Genomic DNA, 21,469 nt, shown 5'->3' on the forward strand with positions numbered 1-21,469 from the left:
TGGCACACACTCCACACCAAACCTGCAGCTTGGAGACACACAGCTGAGTCCGGCTGACATCAGCCTGCCCCGTGGGTCTGCAGAAGAGTCAGCAAAAATGCATGCTTATCACTGTGCGCCCCTGAGATTCTGGAGTTGTTTCGAAGCAATAGCTAACGATACAACCCTACACTAAAAATGCCCCAACCACCATTTTGTTGTCCTTTGTTTATGAAGTGAATCACAAACTGGTTTCAGACTACCTCTGAGCCTGCTTCCTCATTTATAAAATCTGTAAAATGGTTATGAGACTGAATGAGAGCATCCAAGAAGAGCCTTCAGCGCAGCCCGGGGCATGTGGACTGTGCTCAGTGTGTGCTGTTGTTATGAAGGCGTCTCTGGACCTGGGGTCCCCGTGTCGAACAGCAGCTCTCACTAGGCACTGGAACGTGCCCCTGAGGAGGGTGCCACGTAACAGAATGTCAAGAGACAACACTCTGTCTCCTGACGTATGTCCTTCCAAAGTGACCTAAGGTGAACTTCCTCTCCTTCTGCCAAAGAGCTAAGGCACCACTGCCTGTTTATCACAGTCAATTAATTGGTGACACAGCTGTCCTGGTAGAGATAGAATCAGTGTCCTCATCTTGTGTCCTGTGGTGAGACAGGCTAAGATGCGGGTGAGAGTTTTAATCTGCTAACGCTAGGCTGTGCCAGGCTGCCAGCAGGGCACTTAGCTCAGCCTCCCCGTCCTCCCCCTCCCATCTGTCTTCACTCCTCGTGGACTCTTAATGCCACTGAATGCTAACAGGGAAAACGTATGTGACTGGAGGAGACCTGAAACAAAGGGGTGAGAACAGTCACCCAACAGAAGCTGCCTCCTGCGATCTCTCCCTCTCTGTGGCTCATCTGCCCACCAACCCACCCAGGGCAGCTCGCTTTTGTCCCTCAGAATAAGCTATGAAAACCTCTCCAGGCCCCACCCACCCCGCAAAAGGTTAAGAATTATTCTTTCCAAACTATCTAATTCATACACTGTGATGTCTCAACAAAGCCATGTGCAGGCATGGGCGCTGAAAGCATTTTGCATTTAACTATTCCACTAGCTTCAAAACTCTTAGGATCTGGTGATAAATCCTGCAAATGCTGAGGTTTATGCTCTCCTCAGAGTATCAGGAACCTTCTGGTGTTTGGCTGGAGATTGCAAATGTTTCTGACGGCTCATATGAATCTTAGAAAATAGAAAACAACCTATCCCACATTACATAATCAGGCCAGGAAAACATGTTTCACATTAGAAAGGCAGCCAGCAATTTCCCAGGATTCAGACAGAGGTCCGGGTTTTTTGTCTGGCCTGGTTCTGCTGAGGAATCATGGCACTTTAACCTCTCTGTATCTCCTTGTCTCTCAAGCAGAGACCCCTGGAGCTGCCCCTCTGCGCTGGCATGCCTCTTTGTGTACTGTACTATTTCTTTCGCTTGAGAGAAGATGAATAAATATCCAAGCCCGAGAATTATTACACTTCTCAGAGAGGTTGGAATGATCAATAAGATGCTTCTAACACAAATAGGAAATGAAAATGGAGAGATAGCAAGGTCTTTAGATGCAGGCTGGATCCCTACAAAGGTGCAACATAATCAGCTGCATAATCAAACCGACAGTCCCTTTACAGTCTATCAAGCCTGTCTATGTTCCCAAGCAAGGTCAAGTTCCTCAGATTACCCTCCTTTTCACCTTCCAAAACCTTTGGGCTTCTCTGAGAGGTGCCCCCAGCCCCAGCCTCCCCTGGCTCAGCTGGTCACCTACTCCCAGTACTCTTTAGCACTTATTTAGGATAACACGATGATGCGGAGAGGGAGGACATGCTGGGGTGGGTGGAACTGTGTGCTGGTGATGAACATGGGCTGTGGAGGAAGTCAGACCGAGGTTCACATTCTGGCTTCTCCACTTGACCTTGGGCCAGTGAAACAATCTCTCTCAGCCTCAGTTTCCTTCTCTGTAATGTAGGAATACCTCATCATAGCACTAAATGGAGAGAGAGAGAGAGAGAGAGAGAAAGAGTGTGTGTGTGTGTGTGTGTGTGTGTGTGTGTGTGTGTACGCACGCACAACTCTCACTCACGCCCCGGCGGTAAACACTTGGCAGAATTTTGTCAGACGGTGGGCGGATGGGTGAGCAAAAGAGCTGGCTTCATCCTTCGAGGTCACACAAAGCCCAGCACTCGGAAGGACGCTGCACATGGTTTAATGCTCTGTTGTCGCTGCATTGAAATCCTTAATTTTTGAACATGGAGCCTCACATTCCCATTTGGTGCTGGGGTCTGCAAATTACGTGCAAATTATGTAACCAGTTCTGCCAAATAGTGCCTCAGGGGCCAGCTGTGGCACTCTGGGAGTCTCAGCTGTCCCATCGAGTTGTGAGCCAAACTCTAGCATGACCCCACATTTTGGTATTTTTGGTAATTTCAGCAAGCATATCACATTTGGAACAAAGTCAGTGATGAAAATATTTTGTACTAAACGTGTCATTTCATACAAGCTTCCAGGTATTTCTTTTGAAAAATGCAACCTCATCACTGGGGAGAAAGCATCTTCCCACTCCTAGACTTTCTTTCCTTGAAAAGAGAGTGCAATTAGGGTGAGTCCTTTCTCCCTGGGAACTTCTTCCATCTGCCAGGGAGGTGGAGCACATTTCAACAGTAAATTTAGGCTGGGCACACTGACTCACACCTGTAATCCCAACACTTTGGGAGGCTGAGGCAGGAGGATTGCTAGAGGCCAGGAGTTTGAGACCAGCCTGGGCAACACAGTGAGAGCCCACCTTCACAACAACAAAAAAATTTTTTTTTAATTAAAAAAATTAGGCATGGTGGTACATGACTGTAGTCCTAGCAACTTGGGAGGCTGAGGTGGGAGGACTGCTTGAGCCCAGGAGTTCGAGGCTGCAATGAGCCATGATCACATCACTACACTCTAGCCATGGAAACGGACCAAGATCCTGTCTCAAAACAACAACAACAACAACAAAAAAAAACAACACAGTAAATTTGGGGACAATGAGCGGGGCTTGCTCAGTTCTCTTCCTCCCTCTCTCCTCTTTCTGGGAGGAGTCCTGCTCTTCTTCCCCAGAAAGAAGAGCAGGTGACCAGGTAGGTGAATCCTAATTCTTGGGTTCCATATGAGGAAACCCGTTTGGCTCTTGCACTGGGCCATGCCTTGTCAGTAACAACAGTGATATACTGGCTTTTCAACTGTTATTCCATCAGCTTACTCCTCAATTTGCTCAGTTCTTGGTTGGGAACAGGGTTGCTATATAGTGGATACCCTCAGTGACTCCAACAACCACCCAAACCCCTGCCATCCATCTTGTGACCCAGAACAATACTTAATTAAAACACCCTCCTCACTACAAAGAAGTAGGATAGGTCCTGGGAAGAGTCTTAGATTCACTGCATCTCAAAACTGAAAGGCAGCAAGATAAACTACTCCAGACCCCTTGGCTCAAGGAGAAAATCCAAGGAGACTAAAAGCATGGTACATCAGTTCTCAATTTTTAGTGTGCATCAGAATCATCTGCAAAGCCTGTCAAAATGGATTTAAACTCGTAGCCTCATTCCAGAGTTTCAGATTCTGTAGATCTGGGTGGGGAATCTAAGAATGTGCCTGTCTACCAAGTTCCCAGGTGATGCTGATGCTGCTGGTCTGGGAATCCCACTTTGAGAGCCACTGGCCTGGTATAAAATGACTTCACTCTGTTATTACAGAGTTGCAACCAGGGCCCAGGTATCCTGTGCTCTAGCCAATGCCCTTCTCAGTCCATCTTCTTGCCCATTGGATGCACCTTCCTCAGCCCTGGCTGGAAGCTCCCTTTGCTGTAGTTTTTATATTTGCACTCAACACTTAAGCTGAACTTGCTCTCCTCTTCAAAATAATATCTATAAAGAGCCTTGAGCTTCCTAGGAAATAAACACTTCAATACTAAGTATTTCTGGCACCAACACCCATTATAAGAAACATGAAAAGAGAAAGTGTTTTATGAAGAAAAATAAATACGATTCAGGATAAACTTAAAGCAAATGTCATCAGGCCCAGGACCCAGAACCCAAAAAGTTGATCAATGTTGTTTTTTTTTTTCTTTTTTATCCTTCTACGGTACATTCTATGTTTATTTTCCTAAAAACAAATAAGAAAACATCTTGTACTTACCCAGAGTATCGGTAGTGAAGTTTTTTTCAAGTCCATCTTCTGTGAGTTCTCTTTTATTGATCATGCAACCTGCATTATTGATCTAAAAATTATAGTTCTCATTTCAAAATAAAGAAAAATAGGGCCAAAAGACTTATTTCCATCCGCACACCTCCACTACCCCACCTCCAGCTCTTTCTCAACATTCAAGTGACAATGACAATTTGCTCAACTCATTCTTCATTCCAAACCCCTTACAGGAAAATACCACTTGCGCAGAGGACTCAGCCACAGAACTATGCAAAGATTGCCGAGGGAGAGGGCTTGGCCAGGCAACCTAATTCATGAGAGAGTACTCTGGAAATTCATCTAGTCCACAACTGTCCAATCGAAGTGTCTAATGTTAAGTTTTCTAGTAGCCACATTAAAAAGGTATCAAGAAACAGGTAAAACTAATTTAATATATTTAACGGAATCTATCCAAAATGGCATCATTTTAACATGTAATCCATACAGAATATTAATGAGATGGAATACATAGTTTTTTTAGGGCTTTGAAACCTGCTAGTTTTTACACTTACAGCACATCTCAGTTTGGACTAGCGACATTTCAGATGCTTCACAGCCACACTGGCGAGCACAATTCCAGACTCTGGGACAACATTTTAGAGCACATCAGAGACTCTTTGGATAGAAAAGCAACTTAGCTCAAAGCAGAGCATCTGGGAAGAGCACACTGGCACCTTTCTATCTGAGTCCACCCAGGGTCCCCATGGAGTTTTGTGGTAATTATGTTACTAAAAGATTTGCTTGCCGGCAGTTGGTATTCTTTTGGACCAAGAGAGCTTCTAATTTCAATACACCAATCCTCAAATCTACAGAACCAAGAAATATTTATATACAAATCATTTTATAAAAAACGGAACATATCTATCCTCCCACAATACCTACCCAGTGGATGTCCCCTTCCTTTCCCCACTAATCTAACCACATGAGTCTCCTCTCAAATCCAATGAGTAAATCTGATTACATGAACAGGTCCAAGCATAAGAGAGTCTTACTAAGATTCTTCCATAAAGACACACAAACATACATATTCGTCCACATCCACACAGACTAAAAACATGTGCCAACAGAAGTTTATTCTCCAGTTATGTTTACCAAAGCTCACCAGAACATTGAGTTTATGTTCCTGCTTGAATTTTTCAACAAATTTCCAGATTTGCTTGGGATCAGACAAGTCCACAATGTGCAGAAAAATGTTCTAAATTAGAAAGCAAAAAATATATAAACCCTTTTTAAAAAGATATGAACTAGCACTTTTACTTTAAAAAGTACATGGTTTTTAAAAAGCAAATACTTTGAAATGATATAAACCAGAAAATAGCAGTCCCACTCCTCAAAAATAAACCATTGTTCACAGTTTTTTGTGAATCATCCAGAAATATTTTAAGCATACACTATATATACAATATACATATTTTAAGATGACTATACACACACACACACACACACACACACACACACACACACACACACAAATAGGATCAGACTATGCATTGTTCTACATCTATCTCTTTCACGTAATATGTCTTTTAGTTTATGGCGGTAAAAACACATTTTACGTTTTTTTCTTTTTCCAAGATGGAGTCTTGCTCTGTCACCCAGGCTAGAGTGCAACATGATTTCGACTCACTGCAATCTCTGCCTCCTTCGTTCAAGCGATTCTCCTGCCTCGGCCTCCCAAGTAGCTGGAATTACAGGCACACGCCACCACGCCCAACTAATTTTTTGTATTTTTAGTACAGATGAGGTTTCACCATGTTGGCCATGCTTCTGTCGAACTCCTGACCTCGTGATCCACCTGCCTCACTCTCCCAAAGTGCTGGGATTACAGGTGTGAGCCACTGTGCCCTGCCTACTTTTTAAATTTTATTATGATAAGAATACTTAATATGAGATCTACCCTCTTAACAAAATTTCTCACATGCTGACTAGGTAGATGTTGCACAGCACACCTCTAGAGTGTATTCACCTTGCCTAACTGACACTTTGTGCCCTCTGATAGTGACTCCACATTTTCCCTTTGCCCCAGCCCCTAGAACCGCCATTCCACTCTTCGGTTCTATGAATTCAGAGTACTACAGTTACCTCACATAAGTGAAGTCAGACAGTCTCTGTCTTTCTGTGCCTGGCTTATTTAACTTAGGTTGGGTCCTCCAGATTCATCCATGTCATCGCAGAATTTCTCTCCTTTTAAGGCTGAACGATATTCCAGTGTGTGTATGTCTGTACCACATTTTCTTTATCCATTCACCTGTCAATGGACATTTACGTTGTTTCCACATCTTGGCTACTGTGAATGCTGCTGCAATGGGTGTGGCAGTGCTAATGGCTCTTCAGGATCCTGCTTTCAATTCCCTTGGATAAGTACCCAGAAAAGCAATTGCTGGGTCAGATGGTAGCTCTATTTTGAATTTTGTGAGGAACCTCCATACTGTTTTCCATAGTGGCTGCACCAGTTTGCATTCCTACAAGCGGTGTTTAAGGGTTCCAATTTCTCTACAACCTCACAAACACTTTTTGTCTTTTGTTTTTTTAACAACAGCCATCCTGAGAGGTGTGAGGTGATATTTCACTCTGGTTTTGATTTGCATTTCCCTGATGACTACTGATATTGAGTATTTTTTCATGTATGTGTTGGCCATTTATTGTTTTGTTCCTTGAGATGGATTCTCACTCTGTTGCCCAGGCTGTAGTGCAGTGGCATGATTTTGGCTCACTGCAACCTCTCTGCCTCCCAGGTTCAAGCGATTCTCCTGCCTCAGCCTCCCAAGTGGCTGGGACTAGAGGTGTGTGCCACCATGCTCGGCTAATTTTTATATTTTTAGGAGAAACAGGGTTGCACCATGTTGGCCAAGCTAACTTCAACTCCTGACCTCAAGTGATCTGCCCGCCTCAATCTCCCAAAGTGCTGGGATTACAGGCATGAGTCACCTTGCGCAGCTTGTGTTGGCCATTTGTATGTCTTCTTTGGAGAAATGTCTATTCAAGTCCTTAGACCATTTTCAAATCAGGTTATTAGTTATGTTGTTGTTTGTTTTGCTACTGAGTTGCAGGACTTACAAAAGGTCTTGGAGATAATTTTGTTACACATGAATCTACCCTATTCCTTTTAATGACTACAGAACATACTTTTACATGGATATGTCAGTTTCCTGCTGCCGATCATTTTTTGTCAGAACTTTGCTCTTAAGACAGTATCTTAGGCACATCATAAATAAGATGACAACTTCTACTGTGATCCTTAGTCCTTGCTCGTGACGCTTTTCAATCTCTGCCTTGTATCATGGTTACCACTAGACACAGTCGCCTCCCCAGGAGACTTAGAACTCCGTAAGGTACCCCGTCTAATGCGCCCTTTCTCCTTATGGTATTACACAGTCATATGCATGGTATTTGACCAACGGACCTTGGCTGTCTAAACCTTTTTCTCTGTACCCAGTACCTAAGTCCAAACTTACACTGTTAGCATCCAGCAAATGCAATGGCATCCTCTCTGAGTATCAGTGGACATATGTGACTTATCACTAACCCAAGGCAGAGATTCCTGCTGCTGCAGGCACCCAAGTACTGAACCTACAGACAAGGATCTGAGCAAGAGCCACAGCTGATCAGTTTCCCCACTAATCGAGCTATAAAACCCAAAGCTGTAGTCAGAATTTCTTTCTACTGATCTTCAAACATATCGTTTTCTCACCTGAGACAAATGAGAAAACAGAAGCAACTCCACATTTTCATGACTCAGAAAGTCTGGTCAGGTTGAACACCATATTTGGCTTAAGCCCGGCCCAGTGAATATTCCTCTGCCTTCAAAGGACAGGAAAAATGTTGTCCATACAGAGCTATTCTCTTTTAAAATGTCTGTGAAGGCCCTTACCCAGCCAGAGTGAACAAGGCTGCTGAGTCATACCCGAGTCAGCCGGGAGCCTGTACCAATGACTGCAAACTGAGTCTAGACACCTAATCCTACCATGTTGAGGCCCTCCCTGCAACCACCCTAAACTCCCTCCTACCAAAAAGTGCTGTGTAACATGCATACAAAATCCAGGTTTAAACAGCAACAAAATTCAAGTGAACTAAAACCAATTCTGCTTTAAACATTCCACAAGTTCTCTGAGCTTTCTGGAAGTGCCTGAGAAGTCTCAGAGTGAAAAGGAGGTAGCAGCAGGGAAGAGAGAATCACACTGTCCTAGACAAATCAGCCATGGAGCTGGTGACATGAAGCACCATGAAAAGAGGAAGGAAACCATCTGTGTTCCTCTGAGGCGAAACAGGAGGCCACAAAGCACACAGAGGGCGAGGCCAGCAGTCTGCTGTGGCCAGGAGAAGGAACTGGGAACAAGTGAATGTGTGTGAAAGTCCCGATCTGCGGAGCCACACAGTGAGAAGGCTCACCCTAGGAGCCACTGGGCCCCAACTGTGATACAAGTGTGGTTACTGAAATTGAACAAAATAAAACTCAACTGGGATCCTCTCTACAGACGAGCCACCATCTACAGTGGCTGTGTGACCCAGGAGTCATGAGGTGACATCATGGGGACTGACCCCCTGTCAGAGCAGTTCCTGCAACAAACATGGTAAACCGTGCATGGAGGTGCTTTGCTAAGTAGAAATCATTCTGGGGAAACGAGGCAGGATTTCATAAAAACACTGAGGTCTTTGAAAGCCAAACCAGTCATTCTCAAGAAGCTAGAAATGCACACTGGCCTGGAGGAGCTGGAGAGTAGAAACCCGTTTTTTATCACGGCGTGTTATGCTGGTGGAGTCAATCCCCCACAAGACCTAAGCGCTTTCACAGAACCTTCCAGCCACATCAGGAGGCCTGCAGGACTGAAAACATCGCCCAGGCACCTGTACCTCTGTGATCTTTCCCTCTAAAACCCATGACTCCAGTGTAATCATGAGAAAGACATCAGACAAATCCCAAATGAGGCGCATTCTACAAATACCTGACCAGTACTTCTCAAAACTGCCGTCATTAAAAACTGAGAAGTGTGAGAAACTGTCACGGCCACGAGGAGCCTAAAGAGACACGCAATGTCCTGTGGGATCAGGAAATAAAAACAGAAAATTAGGGAGAAAACACAGGAAATCTCAAAGTATGAAGTCAACTTATTTTAATATTGCATAAATATTGGTTTAGTAGTTGTGGCAAATGAACCACACTAATGCAGGATGTTAACAAAGGAGAAACTGGTTGGGGACAACTGGGAATCTCTGTACTATTTTCACAAGTTTTCCGTGCATCTAAAACTATTCTAAAATAAAAAGGTTGGCCAAGTGTGGCAGCTCACACTTGTAATCCCAGCACTTTGGGAGGCTGAGGTGGGGGGACTCTTTGAACACAGAAGTTCAAGACCAGCCTGGGCAATATAGCGATACCTCATCTCTACAAAAAAATAACTTAAAACCCACTGGGTGTGGTGGCATGTGCCTACGGTCCTACCTATTTGGGAGGCTGAGGCAGGACAAGTTTTGAGTCCAGAAGTTTGAGGCTACAGCAAGCTATGAACACACCACTGCACTCCAGCCTGGGCAACAGAATGAGAGCCTATCTCAAAAAATAATAAATAAAATAGAACTGTTTTTTTAAAATGTTGCCCATGGGGGTAACTGCTAGACAAAAGTCTGGAGCCAGGAAGTCAGGTGGGGCTGAACTGGGACCAGAAGCCTGGGAAGAAACATCCATGCTGTTTCTCCCCCAGGCCCTTTGGGAGGATCGCGTCCAGTGGACTGGTGAGGCTAGAGGCTGCTCTACAGTAACCAGCACTCCTTCCCCCAAGCTTAGGCCACACATAACCTCTCTGCAAAGATCACCTCGGCATGATATTCACCTCTCTATAAGACCAAACGCCTGATCTTACCAAGCCAGCATGCACAAGCAGCTGAGATTCCCTTGTGACACTGAGTCTTACCTGGTGCTTGCACTCCCTGGCTCAGCTGGTCTGCTGCACACCTCACCCAGACCCTCCTGCCTGAGGGATCCTCTTTCTTTGATGTTCACCCAACCATGCAGGCAGGACCAGCTGCTCCAGGGCCCTCACTGCTCTACCACACATCCCTTCTGCTTCTGGGGGCCTGCAGGCTTCCACCTCCCACTGAGCAAGGCCCAAGCACTGATTCAACAGAACAAACTTGAAGCAAGGAATGAAAGGTTGGGAGTGGTAATAATATTAGTATACACAACACTGATAATACCAACAATAATGATAGTAGCTGCTTCTATTGATTGAGAGCTGTTTATTCTTGGGACACCCTGAACTTCCCATCTTGTAGCCCTTTGTTATTTCAGTAACGTCTAACAGACACCACTTTCAACAGAGGGAATTGAATGCAGGGATTAATTTCCCAGGTGATTAAGGAAGATGAGAACTCAACCAGGATTGGTGAAGTAACCCAGAAATTAGTAATAGCAGGAAACTACCAGCAGCCCTAGGCTCAAGGAACAAAGCGGAAATGCAGCGTGGCCTGAGCCCAGGAACCAGAAGGAAGAACCAGAGAGGAGATTGAGCCGTCACCAGGGAAGCCAGTATCTCAATTCCCTACCTTCCTTCCACCTGCCAATCTTCCTCTAATTCCTGCCATTGGTCAAACCCAGCCAAAAGCTGTCTGGCTGTAGAAGTTGAAGAAACACATACCTTGGGGTTCACATGATTTGTCCCCCAACCCACTTGCACTGTGATACACAGCACAGTGGCCAGGTCCAGGGCAGGCACACATACTTCAAAGAAATTGCTTGTTAATCACTTTTATCCTGCATAAGACTGTCAGGGGCTGTGTCTGTCCCAATCACCTGTGTCTCCAGCTCCCAGCATGCTGCTTGGCATATAGTTCACCCTTAAATACACATTAAAAAACCAATAAAGTCAAGTTACCCCTGTTTTTCAATGAGGAAAGGAAGGTTCTGGGAAGCTAAGAACATCGCCCAAGCTCACAGGCCAGGAAGGGCAAAACCAAGACTCCCATCAGATCCCAACTTCCTCCTGCATACCATGATTTCATGCGGGGGCTGCCTACCAATGGTAGACCAGATGAGGCTGTGGAGTGGGGCCTCTTCATAAGCAGGGAGGGGCAGGTGATCCCTGGCAGAGCTTGGAGGACACTCTGAGTCAGAGAAGCCACAGGCACTGGCATAGGCAGCCTGGGACCCTCATCCTGCACGCTCCACCTGAGTGCTGGAGGCCACTTATAAACCCAAGAGAGCAGTGACTGTCTGTGTGTGCATTCCAATCCCACCGAGTGCATCTGCATGGAGGTGAGGGGGGCAGTAGGCAAGGGCCTGTTTCCTCCCCAGTCCAGGAACATGCTCGCTCCCCTTTTCAGCTCTCTACCCCTCCTAAAGATGGTGGCATTGGATATAAGCCTGGCTGGATATTACAAACAGATCCATACTATCATCGTTTTCCATTTAAATACACTTTTTAAAGCCTGTGGCCCACACCACAGCAGGCAGGAATCCAGGCAAACCTCCTCCTGCTGGCGGCCTGAGATTAGTATTCTTGTTGCATCCTGCAGCAGCACCACTGAAAGTTATCAGCAGGCAGCCAGCCAGCTTTCAATCTCAAGAACTGCAGCCTGCTGATCGCAGCGGCACTTGCAGACATTAGAGGGAGATTTAGAGACCCTCACGCTCACCGCCAGCACGAAGCCTCTGGAAGGCACCTGATGGCATGAGACTGGGGATTTCCACGAGTAGGGGAAAGGAACAGACAGTTGGTGTGAAAATGTTATTTCAAAGTTGATGCAAAATATTCCATCCCAGATGGGGACATTCTTCTCTTTGGCCAAGGTCTGTGCCTGACGGGGGTACTGTCTGTCCCTCCCCAGCTCCTCTTCCACAGACCCTCCAACTGTGAGGTCTCCTATGGAAGAGATGGGAATGGAATGAGGATGTTCTTTAGTGACAGTGAGCGAGCAGCCATGGTGACTGAGAGTCCTTTCTCTCCACTTGGTGGCAGGGGTCAGGGTTTTCCATCCAGGGCCAGCCTCATGGCTGCACAGTGTATCACAGGAATACAATCTATACAGACGCACAGGCCCTGCAATCAGGCCTCAAGCTTGGTTTAAAGTTCCGCCTTCGTTGTGTTGAAATTCCTAAATAACTTTTACACAAGGGTCTTGCATTTTCATTTTGCACCGAGCCCCAAGAGCCAGTCCTGGTTCCAGCTCTCTCAGAAGAGAAAGACCACAAAACGTGAGGCAGCTCTGAAAGCTCATGTCAGAAAATAGCTCTCATCAGGACCCAGATGCTGTCAGCGGTTTCTCTTTATCAGAAGGCAGAGAGTCAATGCAGGGCTCCGCGGCACCCAGGTGACCCTTGCTGCTGTCGCTGATGTGGGCTCCCTCTGGGGTGAGAAGCCTCGCACTATCATTGTCCAGCATAACGGGCCCCTGTCTGCTGGCCTCTGCTGGTTTCACAGGCAGCCCAGAGCCATGCAGTTGAGCCTGAGCGCCCCACTTATCCCCTGGTCAAACCTAGTCATTCAAAAGCAGGGCCCAGCTCTCGGCTGGCTAAGGCTGCTTCCAAAGCAGAAGCACAAATACAGGCCATCGCCAATCCAGGGAACGCGGGCAGGAGTGCAGCCTCCTCACAGCTGACCATGGAGGCGAGGAAACCCAGCAGCAGGGGTGAGGAGCTGCTCACCTGGTTACCGCTCTCCCGGATGATCTCACTCCTGGCATCTTCTGCTCGGGCTTGATCTCGACAAACCAGGTGAACTGTGCCACCTGGTGGAATTCAGTGAAACCATCTGTGAGTTACAGCGAGAGCTACAGAAACCAGCTCTTCCAAATGAAAAATAAAGACATATGGGCTCACAAAAAGAATACCTGCAACTGACACCCTTCTGTTAAACCTAGATGGGTGGTCCCCACAATTAGAGCAGCGAAGGCGATCGAGAGGGAGGTACTGGAACCTTCTTGCCTATCTACACTGACAGTGCTTCTGGAAGAACATCCCGATTTTTTAAGGGCCTGAACACATTAAGGATAAGAAACATTGATCCGGGTCGCGTCTGCCTCCCTAGCATCTAGCATAGTAGCTAGCACAGAGATCTCAAACCTGGCTGCACTTTAGACTCACCTAGGGAGCTTTTAAAGATCCAGGTGATGGCCCAGGCCTGAGTACGTTTTACAGGCTCCCTGGTGATATAATATTCAGGCAAAGTAGAGAACCACTGGCCTAGCATGTAGTAGAGACTCAAGTATAGACTGAATGATGAATCCATCAGCTGCCCTCATATTATCCCAGCAAATGCCACACCATCATCAATCAAGGTCAACTTAAAGCAGAACGTCTTTGTCGTGGCAGCTAAGAAGGAATCATTATGGAGTCTGCTTTCTCTACTAAAAATCACCCACTTGATTAAATGGGGTCTGTTTCACCGGAGGTTACAGGCTAACTACACCACTAGCCCCTCTCCTCTCCCCTCCTCTCCACACTTCAGAGTGCTTCCCAGTTGCTAAGACACACTTAATCCTCTCCCTGACTTGGCAGATAATTAAATAAAGCTTCAAATGATATAATAGTCCCCTGAAAAATGCCTAACTTGGATTTAGAGAGAGGAAAAAAAGAAAACATCTTCAGCATCTTAAAAAGTGATAAATTCACAACCAAGTTCCCCACCTTCTGCTGGAACATCCATTTTTCCAGAAGAGGCTCTGGAGAGATGCAGGAAAATTTTCTAGCCACTGCAGAGCCAACTGGTGACCCAGGATAGTTGAGCTTGTGCAGGAAATTCTGGCATTCACCCATGAGGAAGACTTCTGCTGACTGAAGACTTTACAGGCACCTGCGGCGCCTCTTTCTCTTCAAGGTTAGGGGAGGGAAGCAGGAGGCTGCTCCAGCCGTGGAGGCTGGACACCAGCAAGGAGGAAGTTAGTTCCACACACTCCTCTCTCCAGGTATTTTGGGGGCATTGGTTCGTAACTACCGTCCACATCCAAATTGTGGTGGACTCCCAGGCTCCTCCTCCCCTGTCCCCACCCCCAGGGAGTTTCATTGAGAAGACATGAGTTAGAGACCAGGTGTTCATGTTTTTTTTAAATTAAATTCCACTGGGGATTCTGATGTTCCGGGTTTGCTTGAGCCCCTCGCTGCTCTTAATTAGAAAACACTGGTACACGTGTGCAAAACCCGAGCTCTCCCGTGAATTAATTAAGCGTTGAGGAAAGGGCTCCTGTTGCTCTAGCCACCTCTAGCTCGAGGCTCAGAAAGCTGTCACCTGTGCCCAGAACCATGGGCTCGCCATCCAGGACTTCCTGACCTGCCTGTGATACAGGGTGCCCTCCTCAGTGGTGGACCGGCCACAGTCTGGCCATGGGGCTCAGAGGACACGTGTTAGCAGCCGCTCACCTTGCTTGGCTATTTCAAGGGCAGTTGCTTTGCCAATGCCGCTGTTTCCTCCAGTGACCAAAAAGACTACCAGGAACCTGGACCTCCAAGTCATTAGGGACAAAGTCCTTAGATGCAGATTCATAGCCACTCCTAGAAACAGCAGACCCCCGAGAAGACCAGCTGTAAGGAGTGAGGAACACAAACCCCTGCAGAAGAAAGCCGAATTCTAGGATGGGCATTATTGCTGTCTCTGCCTCTCCCAGAAACTCCTTTCTCGCTTGCCCTCACTGGTCTCACGAACACCACCATCTCAGGGCCTGCATTTCCTGGGCCATTATCTTCCCAAACTTTTGAAAATATTGGAGATTCCAACACTTTGGCATCCAAATTGTCTTCCCCTGACTGCCCCGATACCGGGGAGTGGCAAAAAGAAAAAAATCCTTTGACAGATGAATTGCTCTTTTCCCTTTTGTGGGGGGCAGGTTTCGGGACGCTTAGGAGACCATTTGCATTGTGCTTATTGCATTGCAGGACAGATATCCTTCCTTGCCTACTTGGAGAAATGGAGAGAGCTGCAAGTAGGGGATGAAGGAGGAGGAAGGTAGAGTCATTTAAGCTCTGCACTCATCAGAGGAAGCCAAGGCTCCTTCAGGGACACAGCGTGTGCACTGCATAGCACTAGGGAGTGCCATTTGGATCATAATGATGGGAGATTTGTAACTGCATTATGATAACGTTCTGGCAGGTGACAGAAAAGCATATTGCAGAAGAGGTACGTTTTCTGATTTGCACGAAGGCTTCATATTGGATTGATGCAACCATGAGTTCCTTAACTGTTTCTCCCTCATTCCTTTGGAGATACCTCTCTACCTTTACTCTCCTAGTATTTCCTGGCTATGAATTGGCTAAGGGCAGTGGCGGCAGAAGGGTGGCGCTGGCAGCAGGAGGCCCAGAGGGCAGACTCTGCCCACACACAGGCAGGCTGGGGTCTCACAGTTTGCATCTCTCCCCCAGAGCCAAGAGATTTCTCCCCAGCAGTGTAGAATGGGACTGTAATCTCAAGGCTCCACAGAGGCCGAGAGCCCTCCCACAGGACCTGTTGACAAATGGGTAGCCAACAGCTGGCCTCCTGCTCCATGCCCTGGTGCAGCACAACTGCCAGTTACATGCCCTGGACACTCAGGGAAGAGGCCAAAGGATGTTTATGAGCTTGGGTTTTGGTTTGAAAGTCATTGCCACAGGGCAGGCATTGCCACTTGTTTCAGTCAACTCAGATGTTTTTAAGAGAACAAGAAAAAAGTTCCTGTTTGTACCATCTGTAATTCACCGAACATGCCGGGCAGCTTGGAGAACACCCTACCCATGGCCGGGCGTGATGGCTCACACCTGTAATCCCAGCACTTTGGGAGGCCGAGGCGGGTGGATCATGAGGTCAAGAAATCAAGAACACCCTACCCATTGCTTCTACTGTGAGTGAGTGGCAAGATTTCTTATTCCAAAGCCTTCCTGAAAGGTTGACTTGAAACTAAAAAATATTAATAACAAGGGCTTGAACAACCTGGGTTTGCCACAGTTCGGCCTCTTACTAGCTGTGCAATCTTGTGTGTCGGCTTAACCTTTCTGGGCTCTTATCTCCTCATCTGCAGATAGGGAATAATAAGAGATACCTCTTGGGCAGCATTTATGACAGTACTTGGAACATATTAGGAGCTCAATAATTAGCAGTTGACATTATTATTATTATTATTATTGAGACGGAGTCTCTCTCTGTCACCTAGGCTGAAGTGCTGTGGCGCGATCTCAGCTCACTGCAACCTCTGCCTCCTGGATTCGAGTGATTCTCCTGCCTCAGCCTCCTAAGTAGCGGGATTATAAGCACCCGCCACCACACTCTGCTAATATTTGTATTTTTAATAGAGACAGGTTTTCATCATGTTGGCCAGGCTGGTCTCGAACACCTGACCTCAGGTGATCTGCCTGCCTCAGCCTCCCAAAGTGTTGAGATTACAGGCATGAGCCACTGCACCAGGCCAACATTATTATTACTATTAATAATGACAGTACCTTCCATGTTCAAACGTGTGCTCATTTGGCCCCCAAGCCTTCAAATCAGTAGGGACTTTGAGCATTTTAAACTACAAACAGGAAACTGGAAGTTTTCCCCCCCATACACAGATGTGAGCCCTGGAATCTCTGTGAAAGGCTTTTCCGGTACAGGCAAGGGCCTGAGTCAATGAATAGGGGCTTAGCTAGGAGGAGGCATTGTGGGGAATGAGAACTTCCCAAATACAATAAAGCCAGAGAAAAAGCAGTCCACAGGGAACAGGCTTTAAGAGCCCTTCTCCAGGGGCAGGAAGCTGACAGGCTTTTCTCTGTGACACCCAGCCAGAGGGGACATTAGCCTCTGGGCTCCACACTGATCCGTATTAGAGACGAATGTTTGCTGAGGGTGGCTCCTCTGGGTTAAACTTCTTCCTCAAACTGCATGCTGGGAGTGCTGCCAAGCGGGCAGCGCCGGCCTGGCCTGCAGGACATGCCCCTGCCCTCTGTCCTCTGCTGCGTATCTTGCCTTCCATACAAGAATTCATCCTGGTCCAATCTGTTGTTAGTGGTTAAGACTTGTCTCTTATGTACTCTGCCCCTTATTGGGGAAGCATTTTATTTTCACAAACTCTAGATATCAGTCTCTATTCTTCAAACACAGACAGACATGATTTTCCCAAGGTCACCAGAAGGTAGGAGATCAGGCCAAAGGCTGGGTGTTCCATTCTTCAACACCCAGCCTCGGTGCCAAAGGGCGGCGCCCAGACAAGCTGCATCAGCATCACCTGGAAACCTGTTGGAGATGCCCTGCGGGCAGACTCAGAAGTGCTTGCTCCGCAACCTGTGGTTTCAAGTGCCTTGCAGGGGATTTTGATTCAAGCTGAGAGGACGTCTGTACTTACTGTTCCTGAACCTGAGGGGACAGGGATGGGGAGGGGAAAGCTCACAAGTATCCGTGTCTCCTGCCCCCTCAATTTACCCAAATACGGAATTTGCTTAGAATCCATCTATACTTGCCCAGGGTTTAGGAGTCTGTTTACAACTGCCCCAGGGAATTATTAGGTTCAGCAAAGTTTAGGAAACAATGATTAGATCCTGCTGCCTAGGAGACCAAAATAGGGAGGCTTTATAAAAATCCTTGTGCCAAGAGAAACGCTGCAAACCCTAACTCCTCGCTCTCACACTGAAGTCAAAACAGCGTTGTTGTTTTTCTCTCCCAGTCACTAAATTCACAACAGCGGGAAAACCCACCTAAGTTTGCCAATCGCCTTCCCCTCCCCTCCCCCACAATTTGCGTTGGATTGGGCCCCTTGGCCTCTCTTCTACCTTCCCTCCCTCAAGGTGGGGAAATCAGAGCGAAAGAGTCCTGGGAGAGATTTTTACAGCCTGCCTTCCCTGGGGCCCACCCCGGGTTGGAAACTGACTCAAGCTTTCATGCTGTGTCATGTGGAAAGATCCAGCAATGAATGGTCATTGCCAGAGGACACCCCTTTGAAAGAAAGAGGCCGACACTGTATTCTCCTAAAAGCAGTGGGACAGGGCACACGGCTACACTTTCCCAGCATTCTCCGCAGCAGGGGCTCCAGGGTCAGCGCTGAACTTTTCCCAAAACGATGTGGGGTGAAGAGAAGGGAGTTGCAAGTCCTACCTCCCCTAGGAGCGCTGGCCAGGTTGCCGTGGGAACGGAAAAAGCCCCAATGAAGGGAGAAGCCTCTGAGATGAGAATCACCTGGGGGATTTGGATGAAATGCCAGTCCCGGCCCCTGTGCAGACCCACTGAATCAGAATCTCTAGGAATCTCAGAATCTCTCTAGCTTAGAAAACTGGTACGTTTAATCCTCCCGTGATTCTGATGAGCAGACAGGGTTGAGAACCACTGGTTAGCCTAATCAATTCTAAGATAAAACCTCCATCTCTCCTCTGTCACAGGAACCTGTTACCTCTAAAAACCACAATGAGGTGGAGAGCCAAGTAGGGCACACTGAGCGTGGTCACAGGGTGGCGAAACCACCATGCACCGTTACCCAGAAGCACACACTGGGTGCACAGCCACCCTGGCTGGGGACCCAGGCTGGAAAGTGCCAGCTGGAGCCAGAGGTCGCAGTCCAGGTGCCTCATCTTTAGAAGAAGAAGCTACTAAGACAGAGCCTTGGCTAGGGATTTAGATCCAGCCCTATCTGACGCCGCCAGCAGCACCGCGAAGGCACTTGCCGAAGCTCACTCTGCGGGGCGCCGAGGTGACGCCCAGGAGTCTCGGAGGCGCCGGGGCCGCCTGACGTCAGTGGGACGGGCCTGGGCCTGGGCGCGCCACAGTCCCGCCTCTCAGTCGCCAGTCCCGGTCGCGAGCGTGGAGGAGCTGCACACTGGCGACCGCCCCACGCCCAGCCGCGGGCCGCTAGATGGCGGGCGCCCCAGTAGTTCGGGGCTCGGTTAGTCCGTCAAGCTAGAGGGCGAAGAGGCCGCGGGCGCGTTCCCGCCAACCCCGCTCGCCCCCGCCGAGGCGGGCCACGTGACAGCCCGGGACACCCCCTCCCTCCGCCCCGCCGCGCCGCCTTACTTGGTGTACTCGCGCAGCCCCTTGACGAACCACACGGCACTGCGGTACAGGGACAGGCCGGGCGCGCCGCACGCCGAGTCCCGGCGCCCCCGCCCCGGCGCGGCCTCCGCCCTGGTCCCGCCCTCCCGGGAGTCGCCCGCCCTGACATCATCCCGGTTATGTAAGAGCCGCGGCTTCCGGGGCCTTGCTCCGCGGGGAAGGCGAAGGGTCTCAGAGCCGGCCTGTCGACTCCGCCCCAGCCTCAGAGGGTAGAGTGAGGGCGGACGGGCCGTGCTGGGGACCGCAGTCGAGGTCCACAGTCTCCTCGTGGTGGAAATCGGGCGTCAGCAACGTTGAGAGAACACCTTCCCGCTGGGCATGGCCGGGAGGCATGGATGGCCCTGCCACGCACCTCCTGGAATTTGGTTACCTAGAAAACCATGTGGAATAAAACGACGAGGCTTATGATACTTAAAAGATTTCTGCGTCGAATTGGTGTTATCATAAGGGTTATTGTAATAACTGGCGTTCTCTAAGTTCCTACATGTATCGGGGGATGCGGTGCCCTAGCACATACATCTCCCCTCTCCAGCAAGCACGGTCAGATTGGCCACACACAGGCAAGAGGCCGCGCTGGGGCTTCCACCCGAGAAGGAATTGTCTCCATGGCCCAGACTTTTGCGACTGGTTCTGCAACTTCATGCATTGCCAGGGAAAGCCCCTTGATTTCTCCCAAATCCTCATCAGCCTCCTTCCACCCAACCCCAAATAACCGGTGTGGGTAAAAACGTGTGGTCGCTGCATGAACTAGATCTCAGACTAGTCATCCCCCCTGATTCCAGCCCCGTTATGTAGAACCCAGACACCCCTGTCCATATCTAACCTCCAGCCCTAACGCCACATTAGAAATGGGGACCTGCTGCTGCTCTCATTCTAGTCACCCTGCTCTATGCTGGTTTACCCAAATCGCCCAGAGACTGAGCACCTCTTACATAAGCTGAGCGGAGACCGGCTGCTTTAATAGCCTCATTACCTAGGATACAGGATCACTGTCCACCCTCACCCCGCAGTAGGTAAGTTTTTACTTCAGAGTAACGTTTGAAACAAATTTCCCCAGAACAGCTCGCCCCTCTAAACAGGACTCTGAGGTTCCACTACGTTAGTGTTATTCCTGACAGAGTGATGAAAGGAAATTTAAACAAGTGGCGTTTTGTAAAACCACCCAGCCTGGTGTGACTGTCAATGCCTGTCCGACTTGGCTGGGAAAATATTTTAGATCCCCAGGGCTACACACTGTGATTTATACACTCCGCTTTGTGTCAGTGATGGAAAAGGTGTCAGTCTGCTCTGAATCTCTCTGACCACCTCAGGAAATACGCTTTTGGCTCACAGAGAGGGGGTGAGAAATGGTTTTGAACCACAGTCTCTCGAGGGTGTCAGCGGCCCCTTGAAATAAAAGTTTGGCTGGAAACCCAGCTCTCTGTGTTAACCAGGTGAACCTGAGCATACTGCACACACCCTCAGTCTTGGTTTTTAATGTGTAAAATGGGAATGATGCTCACCTCATGGGGTGGTTGTGATGATGAAAGCATTCATTATAAAGAGCTTAGTTTCATACGAAGTGATCAGAAGCGTTCACTTCCCTCAAGTTTTCTTCTCATTCCTTTCTCTGCTACACTTACAGCCATGCAGTGTACATTCAAGATGTGTTCCTTGAGGGCATACAGTGTCCAGTGTTAGCCTCACATCAACAAGTGTCCACGAGGTAGTGTATACATTATATATACACTTCCAGGGGAGGTCTTAGGAAAAGCCAACCCATGTCTCAAAATCAGCTTCCGCTCTCACTTGGATGCCAAGTAACACACACACACAAAGAAACAAAGGGCAGTATGGAGTTCATAGGGGAATGTTCCCATTTAACAGGAGTCAGCTGAGGTGCATTCTAGTCCAATTTCTGCCAGTTATTCCCTGTGTGACCCGTGTGATAAAATGTATAGAAGGCTTAAAGTGTTCCAAGCATTGTGGATTATAGCACTAAATTCTCACACTGACCCATATGGTTACTCTTGCTATTATCCCCATCTTACAGATGAGCAAACTGAGAGAGGTTACATAGCTTGACTGAGGTCACAGTAAATACATGGTGTGGCCAGGCTTTGAGGCCAGGTATTATGATTCCAGAGCCCACACCTTCCCCAGTGCATCATACGGAATGGGGGCAGGTCACAGCCTCTGGGCCTCAGTTTTTCTCATCTGAATAAAAAGGGGGCCAGACTGACACCTGGGACCCCTTTCAGCTCCAACATTCTGTACATCTAACAAGAAAAT

At 48.0% G+C, this 21,469-nt stretch overlaps 1 protein-coding gene across 1 annotated transcript in view; it reads right to left on the reverse strand.

Moving 5' to 3' along the window:
- Positions 1-13,146, reverse strand: part of DHRS12 (dehydrogenase/reductase 12) — a 45,142-nt gene extending 31,996 nt beyond the window's left edge. The window contains 5 exon segments of the mRNA XM_064373605.1: positions 4,182-4,263; positions 5,332-5,424; positions 9,173-9,265; positions 12,868-12,950; positions 13,053-13,146. Coding sequence (XP_064229675.1) covers positions 4,182-4,263; positions 5,332-5,424; positions 9,173-9,202 — 205 coding nt within the window. The 5' untranslated portion in view covers positions 9,203-9,265; positions 12,868-12,950; positions 13,053-13,146.
- Between the last annotated feature and the right edge of the window lie 8,323 nt (positions 13,147-21,469).

This window comes from Aotus nancymaae, unplaced genomic scaffold (genome assembly GCF_030222135.1).
Source record: "Aotus nancymaae isolate 86718 unplaced genomic scaffold, 86718_ANA_hifiasm-v0.15.2.pri h1tg000009l, whole genome shotgun sequence".
NCBI classification, from domain to species: Eukaryota; Metazoa; Chordata; class Mammalia; order Primates; family Aotidae; genus Aotus; species Aotus nancymaae.